The 19,228-nt window shown below is 33.0% G+C and overlaps 3 protein-coding genes across 3 annotated transcripts; 2 read left to right on the top strand and 1 right to left on the bottom strand.

Moving 5' to 3' along the window:
* Positions 1-255: 255 nt before the first annotated feature.
* On the bottom strand, positions 256-6,389 carry LOC101214955 (TMV resistance protein N). The gene is made up of 6 exons (XM_011650496.2): positions 5,665-6,389; positions 4,316-5,462; positions 3,916-4,194; positions 1,682-2,785; positions 1,122-1,603; positions 256-997 (listed from the first exon to the last, which is right to left on the bottom strand). Exons 1-6 carry the CDS (start codon positions 6,144-6,146, stop codon positions 904-906), a joined length of 3,588 nt encoding a protein of 1,195 aa, XP_011648798.1. The 5' UTR covers positions 6,147-6,389; the 3' UTR covers positions 256-903.
* Positions 6,390-8,145: 1,756 nt separating this feature from the next.
* On the top strand, positions 8,146-14,032 carry LOC101213744 (pre-mRNA-splicing factor SLU7). The gene is made up of 11 exons (XM_004139147.3): positions 8,146-8,367; positions 9,109-9,178; positions 9,550-9,713; positions 9,797-9,909; positions 10,750-11,163; positions 11,270-11,405; positions 11,516-11,815; positions 12,791-13,007; positions 13,364-13,467; positions 13,584-13,652; positions 13,768-14,032. The coding sequence occupies exons 2-11, from the start codon at positions 9,163-9,165 to the stop codon at positions 13,843-13,845; spliced, it is 1,611 nt and encodes a 536-aa protein (XP_004139195.2). The 5' UTR covers positions 8,146-8,367; positions 9,109-9,162; the 3' UTR covers positions 13,846-14,032.
* A 794-nt stretch (positions 14,033-14,826) lies between these two features.
* Positions 14,827-19,147, top strand: LOC101213990 (GDSL esterase/lipase At1g54790). Its single transcript, XM_004139148.3, has 5 exons — positions 14,827-15,273; positions 17,030-17,230; positions 17,312-17,478; positions 18,360-18,630; positions 18,723-19,147. The coding sequence occupies exons 1-5, from the start codon at positions 15,042-15,044 to the stop codon at positions 18,989-18,991; spliced, it is 1,140 nt and encodes a 379-aa protein (XP_004139196.2). The 5' UTR covers positions 14,827-15,041; the 3' UTR covers positions 18,992-19,147.
* The last annotated feature ends 81 nt before the right edge of the window (positions 19,148-19,228 follow it).

The raw sequence follows: 19,228 nt of genomic DNA, 5'->3' as shown, positions 1-19,228 counted from the left end.
TTGAATTAAAAATGTTATTCTTGTTTTTTTTTCTTCTTATTCTTTTCTTTATTATTAATTCCCATGGCTTGCACTTCTTTGTCTCTCTTATCTTATTCCTTCTAACATCAATGACCGTTCCAGACAGTATTCAATTGGATGAACAATTTGGGGAAATGCTACTTCTGGTACGAGTAATCCAAAGATACAATGTTGTTCATTGAATTTTTCTTTGAAACGTTGAATTGAGGATACACCATGAGCGCCACATGCAGGTGTGCCATAAGAATATGGATCAATTCTTAATTTTAATAACAAAATGACACTTTCCTCTTCACTTTCATATTCTGGCTTTAAGAAGAGTGGTGTTAAATGGATACATACACTAACAAGTTGAGCGTTTAAATTAATACAAGTCCCAAAAAATATGAAAAGGGTGTTTAAATGTAATTATGTTTGAAAAAAAATACTTGCCAGCTTCATTCCAATCATCTGCGAACTCCATCAATTCAGAAAATGAACATTCCGATCGTAAAAACTGCCATATAGGTTATCTAATCACACGCCGTATAGTTTCCCATTGAAATACAAATGTAATCATCTCCTCTTCATAAAAGACTATCAAATAGCGTTTGAAGGATATTGTATGGGTTGTTGTGATATTGGTTCCAAATTCACCATCTTCACGCTTAAGGTGGTGGGGCCACAACCAGGGAACTCTCTCTATCTCTCTTCCTTGGATATACAAAAGGCTTGTAGGATTATCTAAAGCTTCACTGTAGTAGTGCTCCTTCATCCATTTAAATTTACTGTACAGAGAGTTGGCGAGTGCAGTGCCTCCCATGCCTTCCATTCCATGCATAAATGTGCATCCATTATGTGTTACGTGCAATGGAAATATAATAGGTTGTATGTTGGAATCAATTATTGCCTCTGGATCATACTAAAGTGCATGCAATGTTGCTTTGGAATTTGAACAGCAGACTTCTTTAAACTAGCTTTGAGATCCTCAAAATCCCTATGCCATTAAACAAATATAATCATAACATACATATCTCCCCCTTTGAGATCTATCATACTTTCACTCCAAAAAAGAAAGAAAGAAAGAAAGTAAATAAGTAACAAGTAAACAATCAACTTACAGATCCCTTCGCAATTTCTCCAGTTGATAAAAATCAGCATAATTAACCATCGGCCACTTGACATCCGTTTGTATCCCATGGAGTTGTTCAGTGACATGGACCCCATACCTTGTTACAGTTACACCATGTGCTTCATGAACCTCAAACCAGACGAAAACTTTATTCCAATCATTCACCTCCAGGGAACACGCTAGAGAAATTGTTACTAACCACATATATTCTGATTTTGATGGAAGAAATGATCTTGAAAACAAACAACGGAGTTTATTGTAGATGAATATATTGCATGAAATTTGGGCCTCACTTTCAGATGAATCTCCATTCACTTTAAAACTAACAGCGACAGCCAAAGTTCTTTCCATGTCTGGATAGTGACGAAGGCTAGCAGTCACCAAATTGGATGCAGTCTTATAGCTGAACCATTCTGGAATCTCAATGTCCGTTAATAAGAACTCTCTTAAAATCTCACCCAATTCAAGGTCCTATAGAGAATAAAAATTCATATGCATTAAATTGTCTATGTGCAAAGATAGGAACAAAATGAATGGAAAGAATCAAACCTGTTTTATTGATATTATATCCACAATGTTATCTGGACTTCGAGCCAACGATTTGCAACCACTGGCATCCAAGTTTCGTATGTTTTGGGGAAGGTTTGGGATTTCTTGAAGAAACTTACAATTCCTTAATTCAAGATTCGATAAGGACATGAACTTGTGGAGACATGAGGGTAAACTAGAGAATTTGTTTTCGGACAAACGTAGATCAGATAAGAAAGGGGCAACATCACATAAAATTTCCAAAAATTTTGCACTTGATATGTTGCAAGATTTAAGATCCAACAAAGTGAAATGGGAACATATGCTTTCATTTGGTACTACTAAATGGGGAAACTCTAAGCTCCACGAAGCTGCTTCCATCATTTTTGAAGGAGAGCATACTGGTTGGATGGTTGGGACCCATTTATGGGGAAACATTTCAAATCTAGAACACCCACCAAGATGAAGTTCGTTAAGATTCCTTAACAAATAGATTGTATTGGGAAGGGAGATGAGATTTGTGCAACCGGTAAGGTGTAATTTATCGAGTTGAGTAAGATATCCAAGTGATGAAGGTAACTCCTTTATGGCGGTGGAATGCAAATCCAAGCACCTTAAAGATTTCATGTTTTCAGCAATTGTTGGAAAGCTTTCAAGCTTACCACACCCAAAAAGTACCAAATAGACAAGAGACTTTAACCTGAGATAGCTCGGAAGCTTTGAAAGGTTAGTGCATTGTCCAAGGTCCAACAATACAAGCTCATTCAAAGATCCAACAGATTCATGAATCACTCTTAAATTTGTGCATCCGTTGAGTAGCAAGCTCTGAAGGTTTGATGCTGAAGATAAGTCTGGAATTTTCTCAAGTTCTTGGCAGTAAGAGAGATTCAATATTTTAAGAGAACTGAACATGAAGTAGCCTTTTGGAAGCTTTTTAAGGTTAGAACAACCTTTAAAGTTTAGGACAGTAAGCTTATTGAGAGAGAAAACAGACTTATCTATCATTCCTAAATTTGTGCAATTGATGAGATACAATTCTTCAAGGTTTGATGCAGCGGATAAATCAGGAATTTTCTCTAATAAAGTAGAGTAGCTAAGATCAACATGCTTCAACCTTTCACAATCCTAAAACATATTGAAAAAGAAACCAAAAGGAAAAGGGGTATGTAATGTAATATAATTGGCATACCAAACAAAATTTAGATAAAATAGTGGCTAAAAAAATAATTGTAAATATAGAAAATATAAAATATAGGTAAAAAAAATCTATAAATAACCTTTAATCGTATTTAGGCAAACTAATTATAAAATTTTATATACAAAAAATAAATGAGTAATCAATCCAATTGATAGTACAAACATTAAGTCAGTTGTACTACACTCATGTTGATAAATAACGGACTCTTGACTACAATTATTTTGATGTTCAGTTTTATAAGTTTGAAACGTAATCCACCCCAAAAAGCTTAAAAAACCTAAAGAATAATTAGTTTAAATTAAACATAGTTTTGAATTAAGTTTTTAGTTTAAAAGTAATTTATTAATTAATTATTATTTTTTAAAGTAACCATTATGACTAAAATATATTATCTTGAATTTTGTAGATTGTAAACTAACCATTTAATTTGATATCTTAAACAGATTGAGAATGTAGTTTAGTCAATTTAATTACACTCGAAATTTGATTTCAATTTTTAGTTTGATTTGATCTTAAATCAAATTTAAAATTAAAAAAATTAAAAACTTAACCTAATACGAAATCTTGTAACTGAAAGGACACACAATATAATTGGACAATCTTAGCTTCTATATAACAAATCTTATTCAAGTAAAGTCATAACATAAAAAGAATCTACCCAATATATTATTTTGAATTATGATAATTGCATTAAAAAAAATCAACCCTCAAAATGATAACATATATATTACAATCCAAAAAATTGTAAAGCTTCAACTTTTAAATTTTAGCCACGGTAGATCATATCATTAATAGGAGTATATTAATGATAGACCATATGACTAGTAGGAGCCTATTGTTGTACGATAGATCAGTCTATCATTGATAAATTTTGTTATATTTTATAAATTTGTTAAAAATATATGACTACTAGAAGTTAATCCATGATAAATTTTGCTAAAATCGCATTTGTGATTTTTTTTTGTAAAATGTAGTTAAGCTACCCATTAAAAGTTTTCAAGAAAAACAATGAAGAAACCTCCAATCAAATACACATAAGGAAAGAAATATATTTTACCTCAAGTCTTTTCCCAAATCTTTTGATGAAGCTACGTCGCAAATCAAGTCCAACAAGATTTTTGGTAATGAAGCACGACGGGAAAGTTCGATGAGCAAATCCTTGCCACTCAATCCACTTTAAGCTATTAGGTAGGTACTTAATCTTTGTACAAACTTGTGCATTTCGAATGATAAGCAATCTCAAATTTTTCATGCTTCTAAAGAATGCTTTTGGATCTACATTTACGTTTATGGGATTAGGCAAGTCTAACTTTATGGCTTTAATTGCATCTGTTCCCTACGAAGTCATAGATTTAGTAATTTAACATTATTGACAACTTACTTTCACAAACATTTATTATCAGGTGAAGTCCTGAAAATAATTAAAATATTCGATATTTTAGGAAAGAGTTACTCACCGAATTATTAACAAACACGTTCCAAATGTCCCGCTCCGACCACAATCTACTCCTCTTTCCTGACTCAAATGATTCATTATGAACTATGCTATGACCCATCTGTTGTATTAATCCGTGCATTTGCACTCTATCCTTTTCAATCGTAACAAGTGAAAGATCCATGAGTATCATAATTCCAAAATCTACGTTCAAATGGCATGCACTCAACATTTTTTTAGCACAATTATTGTATTTTTCCCCTACAAATAAACAAGAAATATCAAGAAAAATATCCTTTACTCCACCTTCCAGCCCATCAAAACTTAATTGAAGAATATCTTTAATATCATTGTTCAAAGAGTTTTCAAATTTATCCAATATACTTCTCCATTCTGTTTGACCTCTATTACAAAGGAAAGAACCCAGAACAACAAGAGCCAAAGGATGACCTTTACAATAACTTGTAGCACGTTCGGCAAGGTCTAAATAATTACTTGATGGATGACTTTCCTTAAAAGCATGCCAACTAAAAAGCTCAATAGCTCTGTCTTGATTCAATCCTTGAATATTGTGCATTTCATCAAATCCATGGCTAGAAAGTAAATGACTATTCCTCGTCGTCACTATGATTTTACTACCTTGACCAAACCAATCACGTCCACCAACCAATGCTTCTAGTTGTTCGAGCTTATCCACATCATCAAGAACTATCAAAACTTTCTTTGAACGCAGTCTATTCCTTATGATGGTAATTCCTTTATCAAGATTGACAAACTTCAAATCATCCTCTAAGATTTCATAGAGTAGGTTTTGCTGTAGTTGAACAAGGCCATTGAATTGGTTTGAAGCTTGTCGAACATTTGATAGAAAACAGCACCCTTCAAATTGGCTAGCTATTTTATTGTATAGAGCTTTAGCCAAAGTTGTCTTACCAAGGCCTCCAATGCCATATATCCCCACCATGTAAACACCAATATCAGACTCATACTCATTTTGTGTCCAATATTGGAATTTGTTTCCCTTGTTGAGATGATGTGAGTGAAACTTCATGTATTCTAGTTGAGAATCAATTCCAACTGGATACTTGGCGACATATAAGGGTGTGCGAGTGCGATTTATTGTAGATAACACTTCCTTAACAAGATCCCGAATAAGATCAGCCTCCCTCCTGTTGTTAAATACGTAATGATAACAAAACTAAAGAATGATGTTCACAGTTAATTAAATGGCATCTTGCGAGAGAATGGATCTTCTAAGACAAAAGTTGTGCAGTGTGCTCGTTGATAAATGAGTAAAAAAAAAAAAGACATGGCATTGAAAATGAGATCTGGAAAAGATAGGACAAGCAAGATTTACGTAAAAATATATACCTATAAGCTCCTAGATCCCAACCAGACAAGTTAGCAGCAGTAGTTAAAGCTTTCCTCCAAATTTGGGTCTTTGTTTGGAACTTAGGCTGATGTTTGGCCATTGCTTCTCCGAAGCTACCAGTTTGTTTTCGTATATCCGACGGATCCACCTTATAGAAAACTGGGAAAACATTCTGGCCCTTGGATTTCTTACACTCAATTATGTTCACCAATTCATCCAGACACCAGGAAGAAGATGCATAATTTTGAGAGAATATAACAATAGAAATGGAAGCTTCCTGTATAGATTTGAAAAGGGATTCAGAAATTTGCTCACCCCTTTCGAGCTTGTCGTCTATGAAGACGTTGACCCCCTTTTGACGCAAGGCCATATCAAGATGACTGGTGAAATTGGTACGAGTATCCTCTCCTCTGAAACTCAAAAAAACATCATAACTCCATTCAAAAGCCATGGATTCTGTTGCAGCAGTGGAAGAACCCATCAAAGAAACGCAGAGATCGAAGCAAAGAAAAATCGACAACGCAACGTTTGTGTGGAGAAAACAGAGCAAAAATGAAGAAGAAGAAGAATGTAATAGATAAAGTGGAGATGTAAATATTCTTCCACGGAGCAGAATTGTTCACATTGAGGAAGTGGGCATCGCCTTTTGAATTTTGATGATTGATTAAAAGTCCATCGAAGGACTTTTCTGTAGAATTTGCTTTATTTCCGTGCTCTTTCGTTTATCTATTAATTGTGGTTAAAATAAAGATATGGTTGAGAGTCTTGGAATTATAAACATATAGCCCTCAAAGCTAAACTCAAAACATAAAACTAATTGGGTAAAATTTTGAAAGTTTTAAATTACATTAAAAATATTTCTAAAAATGCTAGTTAATATTATAGATGTTACCAAAATAGATACTGATTATGCTTCAGTGTCCATTGCCATGTTTGTCATGTTAGCTGAAGAAGATATCAAACTCATGTAATTGCACATTTTCAAGAATATACCAAACTCATGCTTCTCAAATTGCACATTTTATGTGTTTTGTAAGATATACATAGTTGAAAATTGAAATTTCCTTCAGAAATAATTTTTTTTATAGATTTTTTAATTTTATTTTAGAGAAATTATAGAAAACAATAAATTTAATAAAATATTTAAACATATAGCAAAATTTCAGATTCTATAGATAATAGACATTGATATCTTTCAATCATTGACATTGATAGATAGTGATAGAAGTCTATCGATTTCTATCCGGCATAGAATCCAAAGTTTTGTTATAATCATTTTAAATTATTTTATTATTTTTAAAAATGACCTTTTATTTATTATTTTAATATTATATTTTTACATTCTATCGTGTCTCATATTTTTACTACATTTAACAAATATTATGTAATTTATTTCCACAATTAATAGGGATACAAAGACATTTTTTTACTTTCTTTTAAAGCGTTAACGAGAAATACAAAAAGTATATAGACTAAATAATATCTAAATCAAAATGTAGCCGAAGGTTGAGTGTGACTATAAATATAGTAAAAAAAAAATTAAAAATAAAATAAATTAAAATATTTACAAATCATAACAAAATTTGAAAAGTCTATCGGTTAGAATTCTATCACCGATAGAAGTCGATAAACTTCTATCACTAGCCTATCAATGTCATTCATAAAATCCTAAACCCTAAACCGATATAACTGTGTATCAAATTTTGTTATTGATAAAATTTAAAATTTTACTATAACTTGTAAATATTTTATCAAATTTGCTATTTTTGTCAATTCTCATTTTAGAATTTGATTGGTAAGTTATAAAAATATATAAAAATAAATTTACAAACTTTAAAGTTTATTCTTTTTATTACAATATCTATTATGAAAATCATTTTTGGGTTCAATTTTATCTATAAATTTAAGTTAGTTTGAGTGATTTAAATACTATGTACATAAGTGAAGTTGAACCAAGTTAGATGCAAATTATGAACCAACCCGTAATTTAAAGTTAAGCTTATATTTTCTAAGAAGGATGTAATAAATAGCCTAAATATGTTACATCAATTTTTTTTAAAATTTATAATCAACAAAACAATAATACTAGGTTAAATCAATAATAATAATAAATATTTTGAAACATATAACAGTAAAATATTTACACGCAATAAAACAATTTAATAGTAAATTATTTTTCTACCCTAATTTATACTTAGTCAACAATAGTTTATATTTAATACATGATCGTTTAGATTTTAAAATATGATAAGAAAGGACAAATTTTAAACTTTTTTGAAAAGCTTAAATTTTCACGTTTTTTCATTTTATTACTGTAAATATTTTGTGTTATACTTAAAAAAAAGATAAATTAATATATATATATATATAAATTTTACAAATCCAATCCAAAATAAAATGTAACCAAAACCGACTTAGCATTGATTTGGTTAATCTATTGGTTAGCCGGTTTTTTTTAACTTTCTTATATATATACGTGAACCAATCCAACCCGTAAAATTTATTTCCCCTCTTTCGGGTCAGTCTCCAGCTCGAGCAGATCTGTGTCATCGTCGGCTTTCCTCCCACCGCAAATCGCCCCCTTACGTCTCTCTCTTCTCCGCCGTGTATCAACTCCCATACGAACTCCGACTAGTGACTCCTTCTTTTCGTCAGAGCCACGTTTGTTTCAGCTGCGTTTTTTTCTCTCCCGTCGAGTTTCGGTAAACACCACTCTTATTATTCGATTCCAGTTTAACGCTACTCATTCCCAAACCCTTTTAGGCCGGTTTTAGGTGTTAAATCTCTCTTTAGATGATTCTGAATTCATTTTAAGTGATTTTATCTAGTTTATGACCATTAGGTTCTTTCTATTAGATTACTCATTCCAAATGCATTATGAGATTTTCAACAAGGTTTCGAACCAAGTTTTTTTTTTTTTTTTTTTTCGTTTTAATTATTATTTAGGAGTTGCAGTGAAGTAAACTTCTAAAGTTAGACTGTGTGCCCTATCAAATCAGTTTGTAACCTATAGTAATATTCAAGATTATTTTGAGGGTTCTCTTATTTCTACTATTCTGGAATCTATCTCTTGTACCTTTTGTTGTGTGAATTTGATGAAACCCGGACAAATTGAAATATACCCGATAATTGAATTACAAGATAAACCAATTTTTGGAGGTACTTGGACCCTCCCATTCTCGAGATCACTCTCAAGCCCTAATTCATTCTCCAAAATATTTTCTATCTTCTTCATTCCCCTCCTGCTTTGTTTACAACCAACGAGTGTAACAAACCCCTAATTAGTTACTAATATACCCTTAATAGTCTAATAACACCCTATTACCATTTCTATCAGAATTTTCTTGGAAGATTAATTTTCTGTGTGTTTGCCTAATTCTGTTGCCAATTGCCATTAGTATAACTATATCACTGACCTATGTCTTCTTTTCTATTTTGGCTAGGCTTCTCAATAACGTTGGCCTTACTCTCAAATATCCCTTCGGTTTCTTCTGAAGATGGCTACTGCATCAGGTACATTTCAAATGCAATAATTTTATCTATAACAAGAAGTCTCGGTAGAATTATGAACATAGTCTCACCTTTTTTGTGTCTTGCTCGATGTTTTTTTTGTGAGTTGTGGATTGTTGAACCAGGTGATTTTGGTTCTCTTTTCTTTCTTTTGACGAGAGTTTTCATTTAGCAGATGAAAGTGAACTATTGCTCAAAGTACATTTACTTCTCCTTTAATATTGCTGAATCTAAGTTCAGACTGAAAACTAAAAGGGCAATGGGAGAAGGGATTAATCTTGGGTGACAGCGGTTACCCTATTAAGTTAGAATATAATAAAGCTACCATCCTACTATAAACCATTGTTTTGAATGTTCTTTCCTTGGCATTGCAGTTGCTTTCAAATCTAGGGAGGATCATCGCAAACAACTGGAATTAGAGGAAGCACGTAAGGCAGGACTTGCACCGGCTGAGGTCGATGAAGATGGGAAAGAAATCAACCCTCATATTCCTCAATATATGTCCTCTGCACCTTGGTATCTTAATGCTGAGAGACCAGTAAGTTTTTCTGTTTCTCACTCTTTTTCTGGATTTTATGTTCCTTGTTCATGATGATTTAATTCCTTTGGATCTTATTCTAGAGTTTAAAACATCAAAGGAAATGGAAATCAGATCCGAATTATACAAAATCCTGGTACGACAGAGGTGCAAAAATACATCAGGCAGACAAGTATAGGAAGGGTGCATGTGAAAAGTAAGTAAGATGAACATAGGGGACATTGAATTAGATCTCACCTTTTTATTAAATGTTTTTCTGTGAAAAAGATGTCCATATTATTGGCTTAGAATTGGGAGATTCTTTTGAATGTGGATGGCTAAGTTTCTCAGAGAAACAAAACTATTGCCTTTTCTCTTGCCTGTGTATTTAGTACTCTTACGTACTAGTGGCACCTTACAATGCTTTTATATTTTTATCTCTATTGGAAGAAGGAGGCTTTAAAATCATGGTCTATGATTTTATGGCTGCATAACTTTTGCTGGATATGCATTGTTCTTCGTTCATAATCTTGAGGTTATGGATGCGTTTTAAACTCATTTACAACTTGAAGGTTTGAAAATAGGGTTTTATTTTGGGTCATGTGTTTTTCTTTGTGGATAAATGCTAGTCATTTAGAGTTTTTGATTGCTCTATTTCTGCAACTGTCTAAGAAAGAAAATTTTAACTAAAGATTGAATGCATGATCCTTATAGTCTACTTAGGATGTTTGTTATGTTGGCCACCTTGAGGCCCTAAATTCAATTATTTTGTAGATGAGTTTGCTCTTTAATTTGTTTCGGTGTACAAGGATGCAATTTAAATTTGTCTCCCTGCCTCAGCTGCAAATACATGATCTAACAATGACATTAAACTTTCATATGTTACTGTACAGATAGGTATAGTTTAAAATATTACGGTTTGGAATCATGATCTTAAACTTTGTGATATATGGAAGTTTCCTCTTTATCATAAAATTCTCAATCTATAGTTTGTTCTAATTTTCCACTTGTTTATTTTTGTTTTCTTATGACTTAACTGACATATTTGCTTGTCCAGTTGTGGAGCAATGACACATGATTCAAAGTCATGCATGGAAAGGCCCCGAAAGGTAGGAGCAAAATGGACAAACATGCACATAGCACCCGATGAAAAGATAGAGACGTTTGAACTTGATTATGATGGAAAAAGGGATCGTTGGAATGGTTATGATCCAGCAACCTATGCTCGTGTCATTGAGAGGTATGAGGCTAGAGATGAAGCAAGGAGAAAATTTTTGAAAGAGCAACAACTTAAGAAATTGGAAGAGAAAAATACCAAGCAGAATGAAGATGATGAAGTTAGTGCTGAAGATGAAGATGAAGATGATTTGAAGGTTGATGAGGCAAAGGTAGATGAAAGCAAACAAATGGACTTTGCAAAAGTTGAGAAGCGTGTACGTACAACAGGTGGTGGAAGCACAGGAACTGTAAGGTACGTTATGTCACCTTTTACGTTTGTTCATCCTTTTATTCCTCCCTAGCTTAGCTCTTTTCTAGAGCATATGAATCTTTTTACTAATTACTTCTTCACATCTTAGGAACTTGCGTATTCGGGAGGATACGGCTAAATATCTTTTAAATCTTGATGTGAATTCTGCTTATTATGATCCCAAAACTCGGTCCATGCGTGAAGACCCTCTTCCTGATGTCGATCCAAATGAGAAATTTTATGAAGTAAGAATCTGAAACAAGTTAATGAAGTTTCTGTTTGGTCACAATTATAACAACGTAATACTTATCAGTTTGCATGGATCTAATTTTCTTGATCATCTCTATTAAAATAGGGTGATAACCAATATAGAATCAGTGGGCAAGCTTTGGATTTCAAGCAACTCAATGTGCATGCTTGGGAAGCATTTGACAAAGGTCAAGATATCCATATGCAAGCTGCTCCGTCACAAGCTGAACTTCTCTATAAGAACTATAAGGTTATTAAAGAGAAGTTGAAGTCACATACGAAGGATGCCATCATGGAGAAGTATGGGAATGCTGCTGATGAGGAACAGCTGCCTCGGGAACTTTTACTGGGACAGAGTGAGAGGCAAGTTGAATATGATCGTGCTGGCCGAATTGTTAAAGGCCTGGTATTAAATCTAATCCAAACTGTCCTTTTTTCCCCTCAACAGAGGACTACTTCATTGCCATGTAGCATATTTGACCGACTATGAGTTAATATATGGTTTCGTTTTAGAATAATGTCCTTCCTGTCACATTTTTACTTTGTTACTTCTGATGAGATTAATACCTAACTATACTTTATTTTCTGTATCATGCTTCCACACTTCATCAGACCGATTATCTGGAAGCATGGAAAGAAGAGTCTAAATTTCGTATCCTGTTTCTGTTTGTTATCCTGTGCCTGCTTGTGGATGGAGGGTATAGGGAGTCAAATGTCTGTTGCATTTTTGAAAATGCATGATTAGTTGAATTCTAATAATGAAGGCATCATGGCAACTGTTTGTATGCATTCTCTCATGTACAATGTTATCTGCATTTTAGTATATTAAGTTTTAGTCATTATGTTGGGATCTAGTGATCCACTTTTAAGAATAATATATTCCTTGATGTTTAAGTTCTTGAAAATAAATGTTGTGTTGTCTATCCAATAATTTATAAAATAAATATCATGTATAAAATTGTGTCTTTTCACTTTTTTTCTGAAACAGTGAAACTAATAGATTCTGATTACAATGCTCAATCACAAGGTGGTTTGCGTTGTAGTTAATGGAGCCATATAGCCAAATTTTGGTCTGCCCTTCAATGAATTTTACCTACTCCAGTACACTTGATATATATATATATATATTTTTTATAAAAGCTATTAAAGCCCATAAAAGTTATGATAGACAAATGGTTATAATGCTGTTCATTCAATCTCAAATTAGAAAGTTTGAGATTAGAACTGTTGCTGTTTTTGTATTTTGTGCATTTCATTTTCTCATTTTAATCTTCTTATCTCTGTTGTCTCTTGTCATGTTTTAGATGTGTGAGAGAAGCTTAAGGTTTGAAATTACTGATTGATTGTGATTTGTCTTCTAATTCCTTTTTCCCTCTTGAAGGAGATGGCTCTTCCTAAAAGTAAATATGAGGAAGATGTTTTCATTAATAATCACACGAGTGTTTGGGGATCATGGTGGAAGGATCATCAGTGGGGCTATAAATGTTGTAAGCAAACCATACGGAACAGTTATTGCACTGGGGCTGCCGGAATTGAGGCTGCCGAGGCATCAGCAGACTTGATGAAGTCTAATATAGCTCGCAAAGCAACTTCTGAAGGTTAGTGTACTTAGAAACCTGTGTGTAGTTTTTTGAAAAAAATGGACCTATTATATCTTCTTAAATGTGGTAGTCCTGTTATTTTTTACAAAAATTGGCTTTCTTTTAACTACATGCATAAATGGTTGGAACATTCTTGTTTTGGAATTTTCTTTTTATGCTTCCTTAGTTTGGCTAATGGTTGTCTCCATTACACTGAATCAGATGTCCGTGTCCATGACATTAAATATATATATGTATTGAAAAATGAAACATTTTTCTTTACGAATGTAAATGTCAATTAGCTATCATATGCTTGCTACTTTCATGTATGAAGTTCATTGAAATCCTGAATGGTTTTTTTGACAACACAACAGATACACCAGCCCCAACGGAAGAGAAAAAGCTGGCTACATGGGGAAGTGAAGTACCCGATGATCTCGTCCTTGACCAGAAGAAGCTTACCGAATCTCTCAAGAAGGTATGACATTTAATTGCCCATGTCTGCAGTAATAGCTCATGTTATAATCAAGTTTAAAATCTTGGTTTTCTCCTAGAAGACACTTGTTTCTTACACGAGATTTTTTGTTTCGCTAGGAGGATGAAAGAAGAAAAGAAGAGAAAGATGAAAGAAAACGTAAATATAATGTGAGATGGAATGACGAGGTATGTAATTTTCTCTCGTTTAAATCAATAGGAGGGGTTTCCGTTACTTAGTATGAGTTATGTGTTAGATTTCTTCTTTGTTGGGCTCAAAATCATGCAACCTGGCCTTGTGCAGGTAACTGCGGAGGACATGGAGGCGTATAGGATGAAGAAGGTACATCATGATGATCCCATGAAGGATTTTCTCAACTAATCTAGCAAGATCGATGTATTGTAATATATGTTTTTCTTTTAACAAGAAACAATGAGTGAATTATCCAATGAGATACAGAAGGGAACTCAATTTTAGTGTATACAAAAAGTTTATCCTATTTGTAACAAAGTGAGCTAAGTTTAGTTGTAATAAATGTTTGAATGAAAATAGTTGTCTCCATAACTTAGCTTTGAGGATCTAAAATTGCTATAATATATTATATATACACTAAGTTATTTCTCATAAATATCTATGGACATCGATGAAGATTTCTTTGGTACTTGCATCGAACATTAATCAAGATGTATAGATAAATTTTATGATCACCATTGCTTTTTCATGCTATTCAACTCTCAATCCAATTGAATATTTTAATTTTTATCTTGTTTAGAGGTTAATTCATCCACTAATTAGTGTTAAAATAAGTTTGACTCATGTACAAATTAATCCTTACATATGTTCGGTAATAAAATTTAATGAAAAGAAAACTCCTAACATCATTTTTTTTTCTATAAAGTTTTATTAATTTATCCTATGAATAATATTTGAAGTGAAAATCCAAGGGAACCCATGCATTCAAGATGTAATCTAATTAAAATTTAAGAACTAAAGTAACTTTTTCTTGTTTATTTTTAGTTTTTTTTATTAAAAATGATCATTTTGATTATTATACTTTAATTTTTATTATTTTAGATATTGTACTTTAAAAAATTATTATTCGTTTTTATTTTTAAGAAACAAAAGTGATCTTTAAAGAGACAATAATGTTAAAAAGCAATAATAGAGTGGTTTTTCACATTTACTTATTAACAAAACATCTAATAAAAAAGATAAAAATCGAAAAAATAACAATCAAAACTAAACTAATATAAAACTTTTACTATCTATTTGAATATCAAAAGTTAATTTGAGCTCAACTCAGCTTAGCTTATAGTATAATATAAATTATGGTTGATTGCAAGAAAAAACTTCCAATCTTGGGATTCAACCAACAAAAGGAATCGTACATGAGTCTTTTTCACAAAACCCTTTTCTAGTTCTCTCTAAACCTCTTTTGCCTCCTTTCTTCTTCTTTTCTTTCTCCCTCTTTTTGCTTACTGAACTGACCGACCCACCACCATCACCAACCGTTTCTTCTCCCCCTCACATTCCCCTATGCCACTGCCATTTTCCCATCCTCATCTGTTCCAATCCCCATGGCCTCCCCCGCCGCCTCTTTCCTCTTCTTCCTCCTCTTTTTCGGTGCTCCGACGGCCAGATCCAGCCATTTCAACCGTCCCGCCGTTTTCAACTTCGGAGACTCCAATTCCGACACTGGCTGTCTTGTTAGTTCTGGGATTGAGGCCATCGGCCCTCCTTATGGTCACCTCTTCTTCGGAAACCCTTCTGGAAGATACTGCGATGGCCGACTCATCCTTGATTTCCTCTGTAATTTTCTCCAATTTCTTGTTTGATATGAACTGTCATCCAATGATTTATTTAGTTTTTTTATCTAATAATTTTCACATATATATATTTCTTTCAATTCTATAGATATCTTTTTTTTTTTGATAAGAGACAAGTATATTCATATAACAAAACAGAACAACCTAAGGGCGAGGGATGAGAGGGCCCTCCCCGGAAGAAGCTAAGGAACTAAGACATAATGGCCTTCCAATTGTTGAAAATCATAGAAAGGCTATAATTACAAAAGTGTTTGGTGTAATTCGTACTCCACCAAGAGGCTGTGTGTTGAACCACAGTCCAAAAAGAATCAAAAGAATTAAATCTATCGTCAAAGATTCTGCTATTCCTTTCTTTCCAAATGCTCCACAAAAGGGAACGCGTCGCGCATTTCCATAAGATGTTTCCTTTAGGGCTGTAACCTCTAAAGTTAAGACCTTCAATCATCCATCTATCAATCTTGCTAGGAAGGCAAAGCTCCAAATCGAAAATACCAAACAGAGTGTACCAAGCTTTTCTTGTGAAGGGACAATGTAGAAATAAATGATCCAACGTTTCCTCATCTTTAGCGCATAGGCAACACATCGAGGGGGCTAAGCAAAGTGTTCCGAATTTTTTTTTGTAGTTTCTCATGGGTGTTGAGGCTTCTGTAAGCAAGCGACCATAAGAAAAGCTTCACCTTCTTCGGGATTTTATTCTTCCAGATCTGACGAATCAAGGGAACGGCAATGTTGGGAGATCTCTTAGTTAAGTTAAGAAAAGTAGATTTTGTAGTGAAGTTGCCATTTATGTTAGGAATCCATTTAAGACTATCATTCTTTTCAGTGGGGGCCCACGAGTGGAGAATTTCTAAAGCTGAGGCTGCATTGGCAATCTCGTTGTCGAGCATATTTCTTCTAAGGCCCAAATTCCAAGAATGAGAATGAGTAGCAGTACACCAGCAATCAGCCACATAAGCTTCCTTATTCAGCGCCAAAGAGAATAAGTTAGGGAATTTTTCTGCAAGTGTTTCCGCGACACACCATTTATCCTTCCAAAATTTGATTTTTGTTCCTTCTCCCAAAACAAAAGCAGAAAAATTGAAGAATATCTCCTTCAATTCTATAGATATCTTAATTCTTAAGTGGGTTTATCTTTTGTTATTTTTAATTGGGAAGCTATTATAGGCAGAGATTGAAATGAATTAGGATACATAATTAGTGAATATCCAACCATGAAAGATTATAAATAATCTATTCTTTTTAAAACACTCAAAACCAATTATTCAGATAAAGTAGTGTTTAAATTTTAAACTTATTTTGAAAGAAAGTTTTTGAAAAAATATATATTCTTGAATAGATATTCGAAATACACTCTAAATAGCTTTAAATAGATTGAAAGAATGATATATATATTCAATTTTGTAACATTAAAATTTGTGGTGATTTAATTCATATTGTCAAATTTTTAATAAGATTTCTTGTCTAAACAAATCAATAAATTATTTAGACTCAACAATTTTATAAATTACAAAGTCTACGTCATAAAATAATTAAAATTAATATCAAATATTGATGATTTTTTACCTTGGACACTAAATTGCATTTTAAGAACATTCAAATGATTTTTTATGTTCGAATCTTGAGCTTTTGATCTTTAACGCAATTTGTGTCTTTGAAATGATTAAGGGATTTCAGTGATTAAGATTCCTGATTTATTTTTGGTGGACATATAGTGACTGTGAACTCATGATTTTCTGCAGTGGATGCAATGGATATGCCCTATTTGAATCCATATCTTGATTCCCTTGGCGCCCCAAATTTCCGAAAGGGGTGTAATTATGCGGCTGCAGCGTCGACCGTTCTTCCGGCGACTCCTACATCTTTTAGCCCTTTTTCCTTTGGAGTTCAGGTGAATCAGTTCATTCATTTCAAAGCTAGAGTTCTTGAGCTTCGATCCAAAGGTATGATTATCAATTATCACGAGGTTTAAGGTTATGAATGATCAAGGAAGGAACAATGACATTAGCTATTCTTTCTCTTAGGTAAGAAACTTGATAAGTACCTACCAGACGAAGATTACTTTGAGAAGGGGCTTTACATGTTTGATATTGGCCAGAATGATCTTGCTATTGCATTTTACTCCAAAACTTTGGATCAAATTCTTGCTTCAATACCCACCATTTTAGCTGTGTTTGAGACTGGACTTCAGGTTTGATTCAATGCTTTCTTTCTAAATCTTGGCACAATGATAGTTTGTTTGGATCCATGATAGTTTTGCTTGGTATGGGATGTTTAGTGAGTAGAGCTTTAAAAGTTTTAGAAATACATTCCTAAACTTTAAAGGGTTGTATTTTAATTAAAATTAATAGTCGTGTCAATCTAACCTTTGAATTTTTGTGACTATATCCATTTACACCATTTCCTATATTCCATTTGGAAAAATCTAAACTTATGTTTAGTTGTCTAGACATTTACTGGAATCTATCCATTTTGTAAAACTGATATTCGAAGAAATCTACATACGTTTGAAAATTATTACATGAATGGTTTTCAAATGTAATTGTAAATGAGAGTCGAAATTGATTGGCTTGTGAAACTTTAGGAATTTAATTGACTTAAATTATAATGTGATCAACGAAATTTGGAGGGAGTAAATGATACTTATAAAAATTCAAGTTTTAAAACGATACAATTATTAGTTCAAAGTTTTGTGGATAAAATCCTAAAAGTTTAAAAGTATAAATTGATATTCAGCTAAAAATTTAAAATTTAAAAAGTCGAGTCTTTTTAACTATAGATCTCTTTGTTTTGTTATCAACTTGGTACTTTTTTTTCCCTTTTATTTTAGATCAAGTAAAGTTGGTTTCTAAAAAACAATGTGATAACCATTTATCATAGCAAGTCAGATTAAAAAAAAAAAACAGAACTTAGAAATGAAATGGAGTAACTATGTGTTTTTCCTTAAATTTTAAGGATGCATTTGACAGAAATATTATAACTTGAGCGAATGGGGTGAGGAGGAAAGTCCAAATTTAGGCCATTTGAAATGGTTTTATGCTTATGAAGCCATTGCATTTGCCTAAATTTCAGAAATTGTACGACCAAGGGGCTAGGAATTTCTGGATACACAACACTGGTCCTCTTGGATGTTTGGCTCAAAATGTTGCTAGATTCGGAACTGACCCATCAAACCTTGATGAACTTGGATGCGTCAGTTCGCACAACCAAGCTGCCAAGCTTTTCAATCTACAACTCCATGCTCTCTGCAAAGAACTACAAGAAGAATATACAGATACGAATGTCACATATGTTGATATCTATACAATAAAATCCAATCTCATTGCCAATTATTCCCGATTCGGTTAGCATCTTAGAGTGTTTTTGTGTACATAATTTGGCCTAATTTGCTGTTAATCATGTGACGAAACAACTTTTTGCATTGGTTGTTGGCAGGTTTTGAACAACCTATTATGGCTTGTTGTGGCTATGGAGGTCCACCACTCAACTACGACAGCAGAATCATCTGTGGGCAAACTAAGATATTGAACGGCACAGTGGTCACAGCGAAAGGATGTGATGATAGCTCGGAGTACATCAATTGGGATGGAATTCATTACAGTGAAGCTGCAAATAAGTATGTGTCATCACAAATACTCACTGGAAAGTATTCTGATCCACCCTTCTCAGACAAAATGCCTTTCCTTCTCAAGCTCAAGTTCTAGGCTTGATTTTATAAATTTCATCTCCATGATATCTTTGCCATCCTAATGTGTCTAAATGTAGGGAAGTGAAATAAAGATACGACCAACAATGCACTTACGTTTAGACACTGTATATATTGTGTACCTAAATAAAAAAATTATAATGATTTTAAACAATTCTTGGAACATCATAGAGAGGTACACTCTCTCTTTCTCTCTTAGTCTTGAAAATGTGAAAAGTTAACTTAAGGGTGGATA

The sequence above is a fragment of the Cucumis sativus genome, chromosome 2 (genome assembly GCF_000004075.3).
Source record: "Cucumis sativus cultivar 9930 chromosome 2, Cucumber_9930_V3, whole genome shotgun sequence".
NCBI classification, from domain to species: domain Eukaryota; kingdom Viridiplantae; phylum Streptophyta; class Magnoliopsida; order Cucurbitales; family Cucurbitaceae; genus Cucumis; species Cucumis sativus.
This window is presented reverse-complemented; position numbering and strand designations above follow the sequence as displayed.

Excerpts from the sequence above, each read along its gene's own strand:
- LOC101214955 (XM_011650496.2), bottom strand. The coding sequence starts at position 6,146 with ATGGGTTCTTCCACTGCTGCAACAGAATCCATGGCTTTTGAATGGAGT. Across the intron at positions 2,786-3,915 it reads GATTTGGGAAAAGACTTGAG|GATTGTGAAAGGTTGAAGCA; the intron begins GTAAAATATATT and ends AATATGTTTTAG. Across the intron at positions 1,604-1,681 it reads ATATAATATCAATAAAACAG|GACCTTGAATTGGGTGAGAT; the intron begins GTTTGATTCTTT and ends TATTCTCTATAG.
- LOC101213744 (XM_004139147.3), top strand. Across the intron at positions 9,910-10,749 it reads AGGAAGGGTGCATGTGAAAA|TTGTGGAGCAATGACACATG; the intron begins GTAAGTAAGATG and ends TTGCTTGTCCAG. Across the intron at positions 13,653-13,767 it reads ATGTGAGATGGAATGACGAG|GTAACTGCGGAGGACATGGA; the intron begins GTATGTAATTTT and ends GGCCTTGTGCAG.
- LOC101213990 (XM_004139148.3), top strand. The coding sequence starts at position 15,042 with ATGGCCTCCCCCGCCGCCTCTTTCCTCTTCTTCCTCCTCTTTTTCGGT. Across the intron at positions 15,274-17,029 it reads ACTCATCCTTGATTTCCTCT|TGGATGCAATGGATATGCCC; the intron begins GTAATTTTCTCC and ends GATTTTCTGCAG. Across the intron at positions 18,631-18,722 it reads TGCCAATTATTCCCGATTCG|GTTTTGAACAACCTATTATG; the intron begins GTTAGCATCTTA and ends GGTTGTTGGCAG.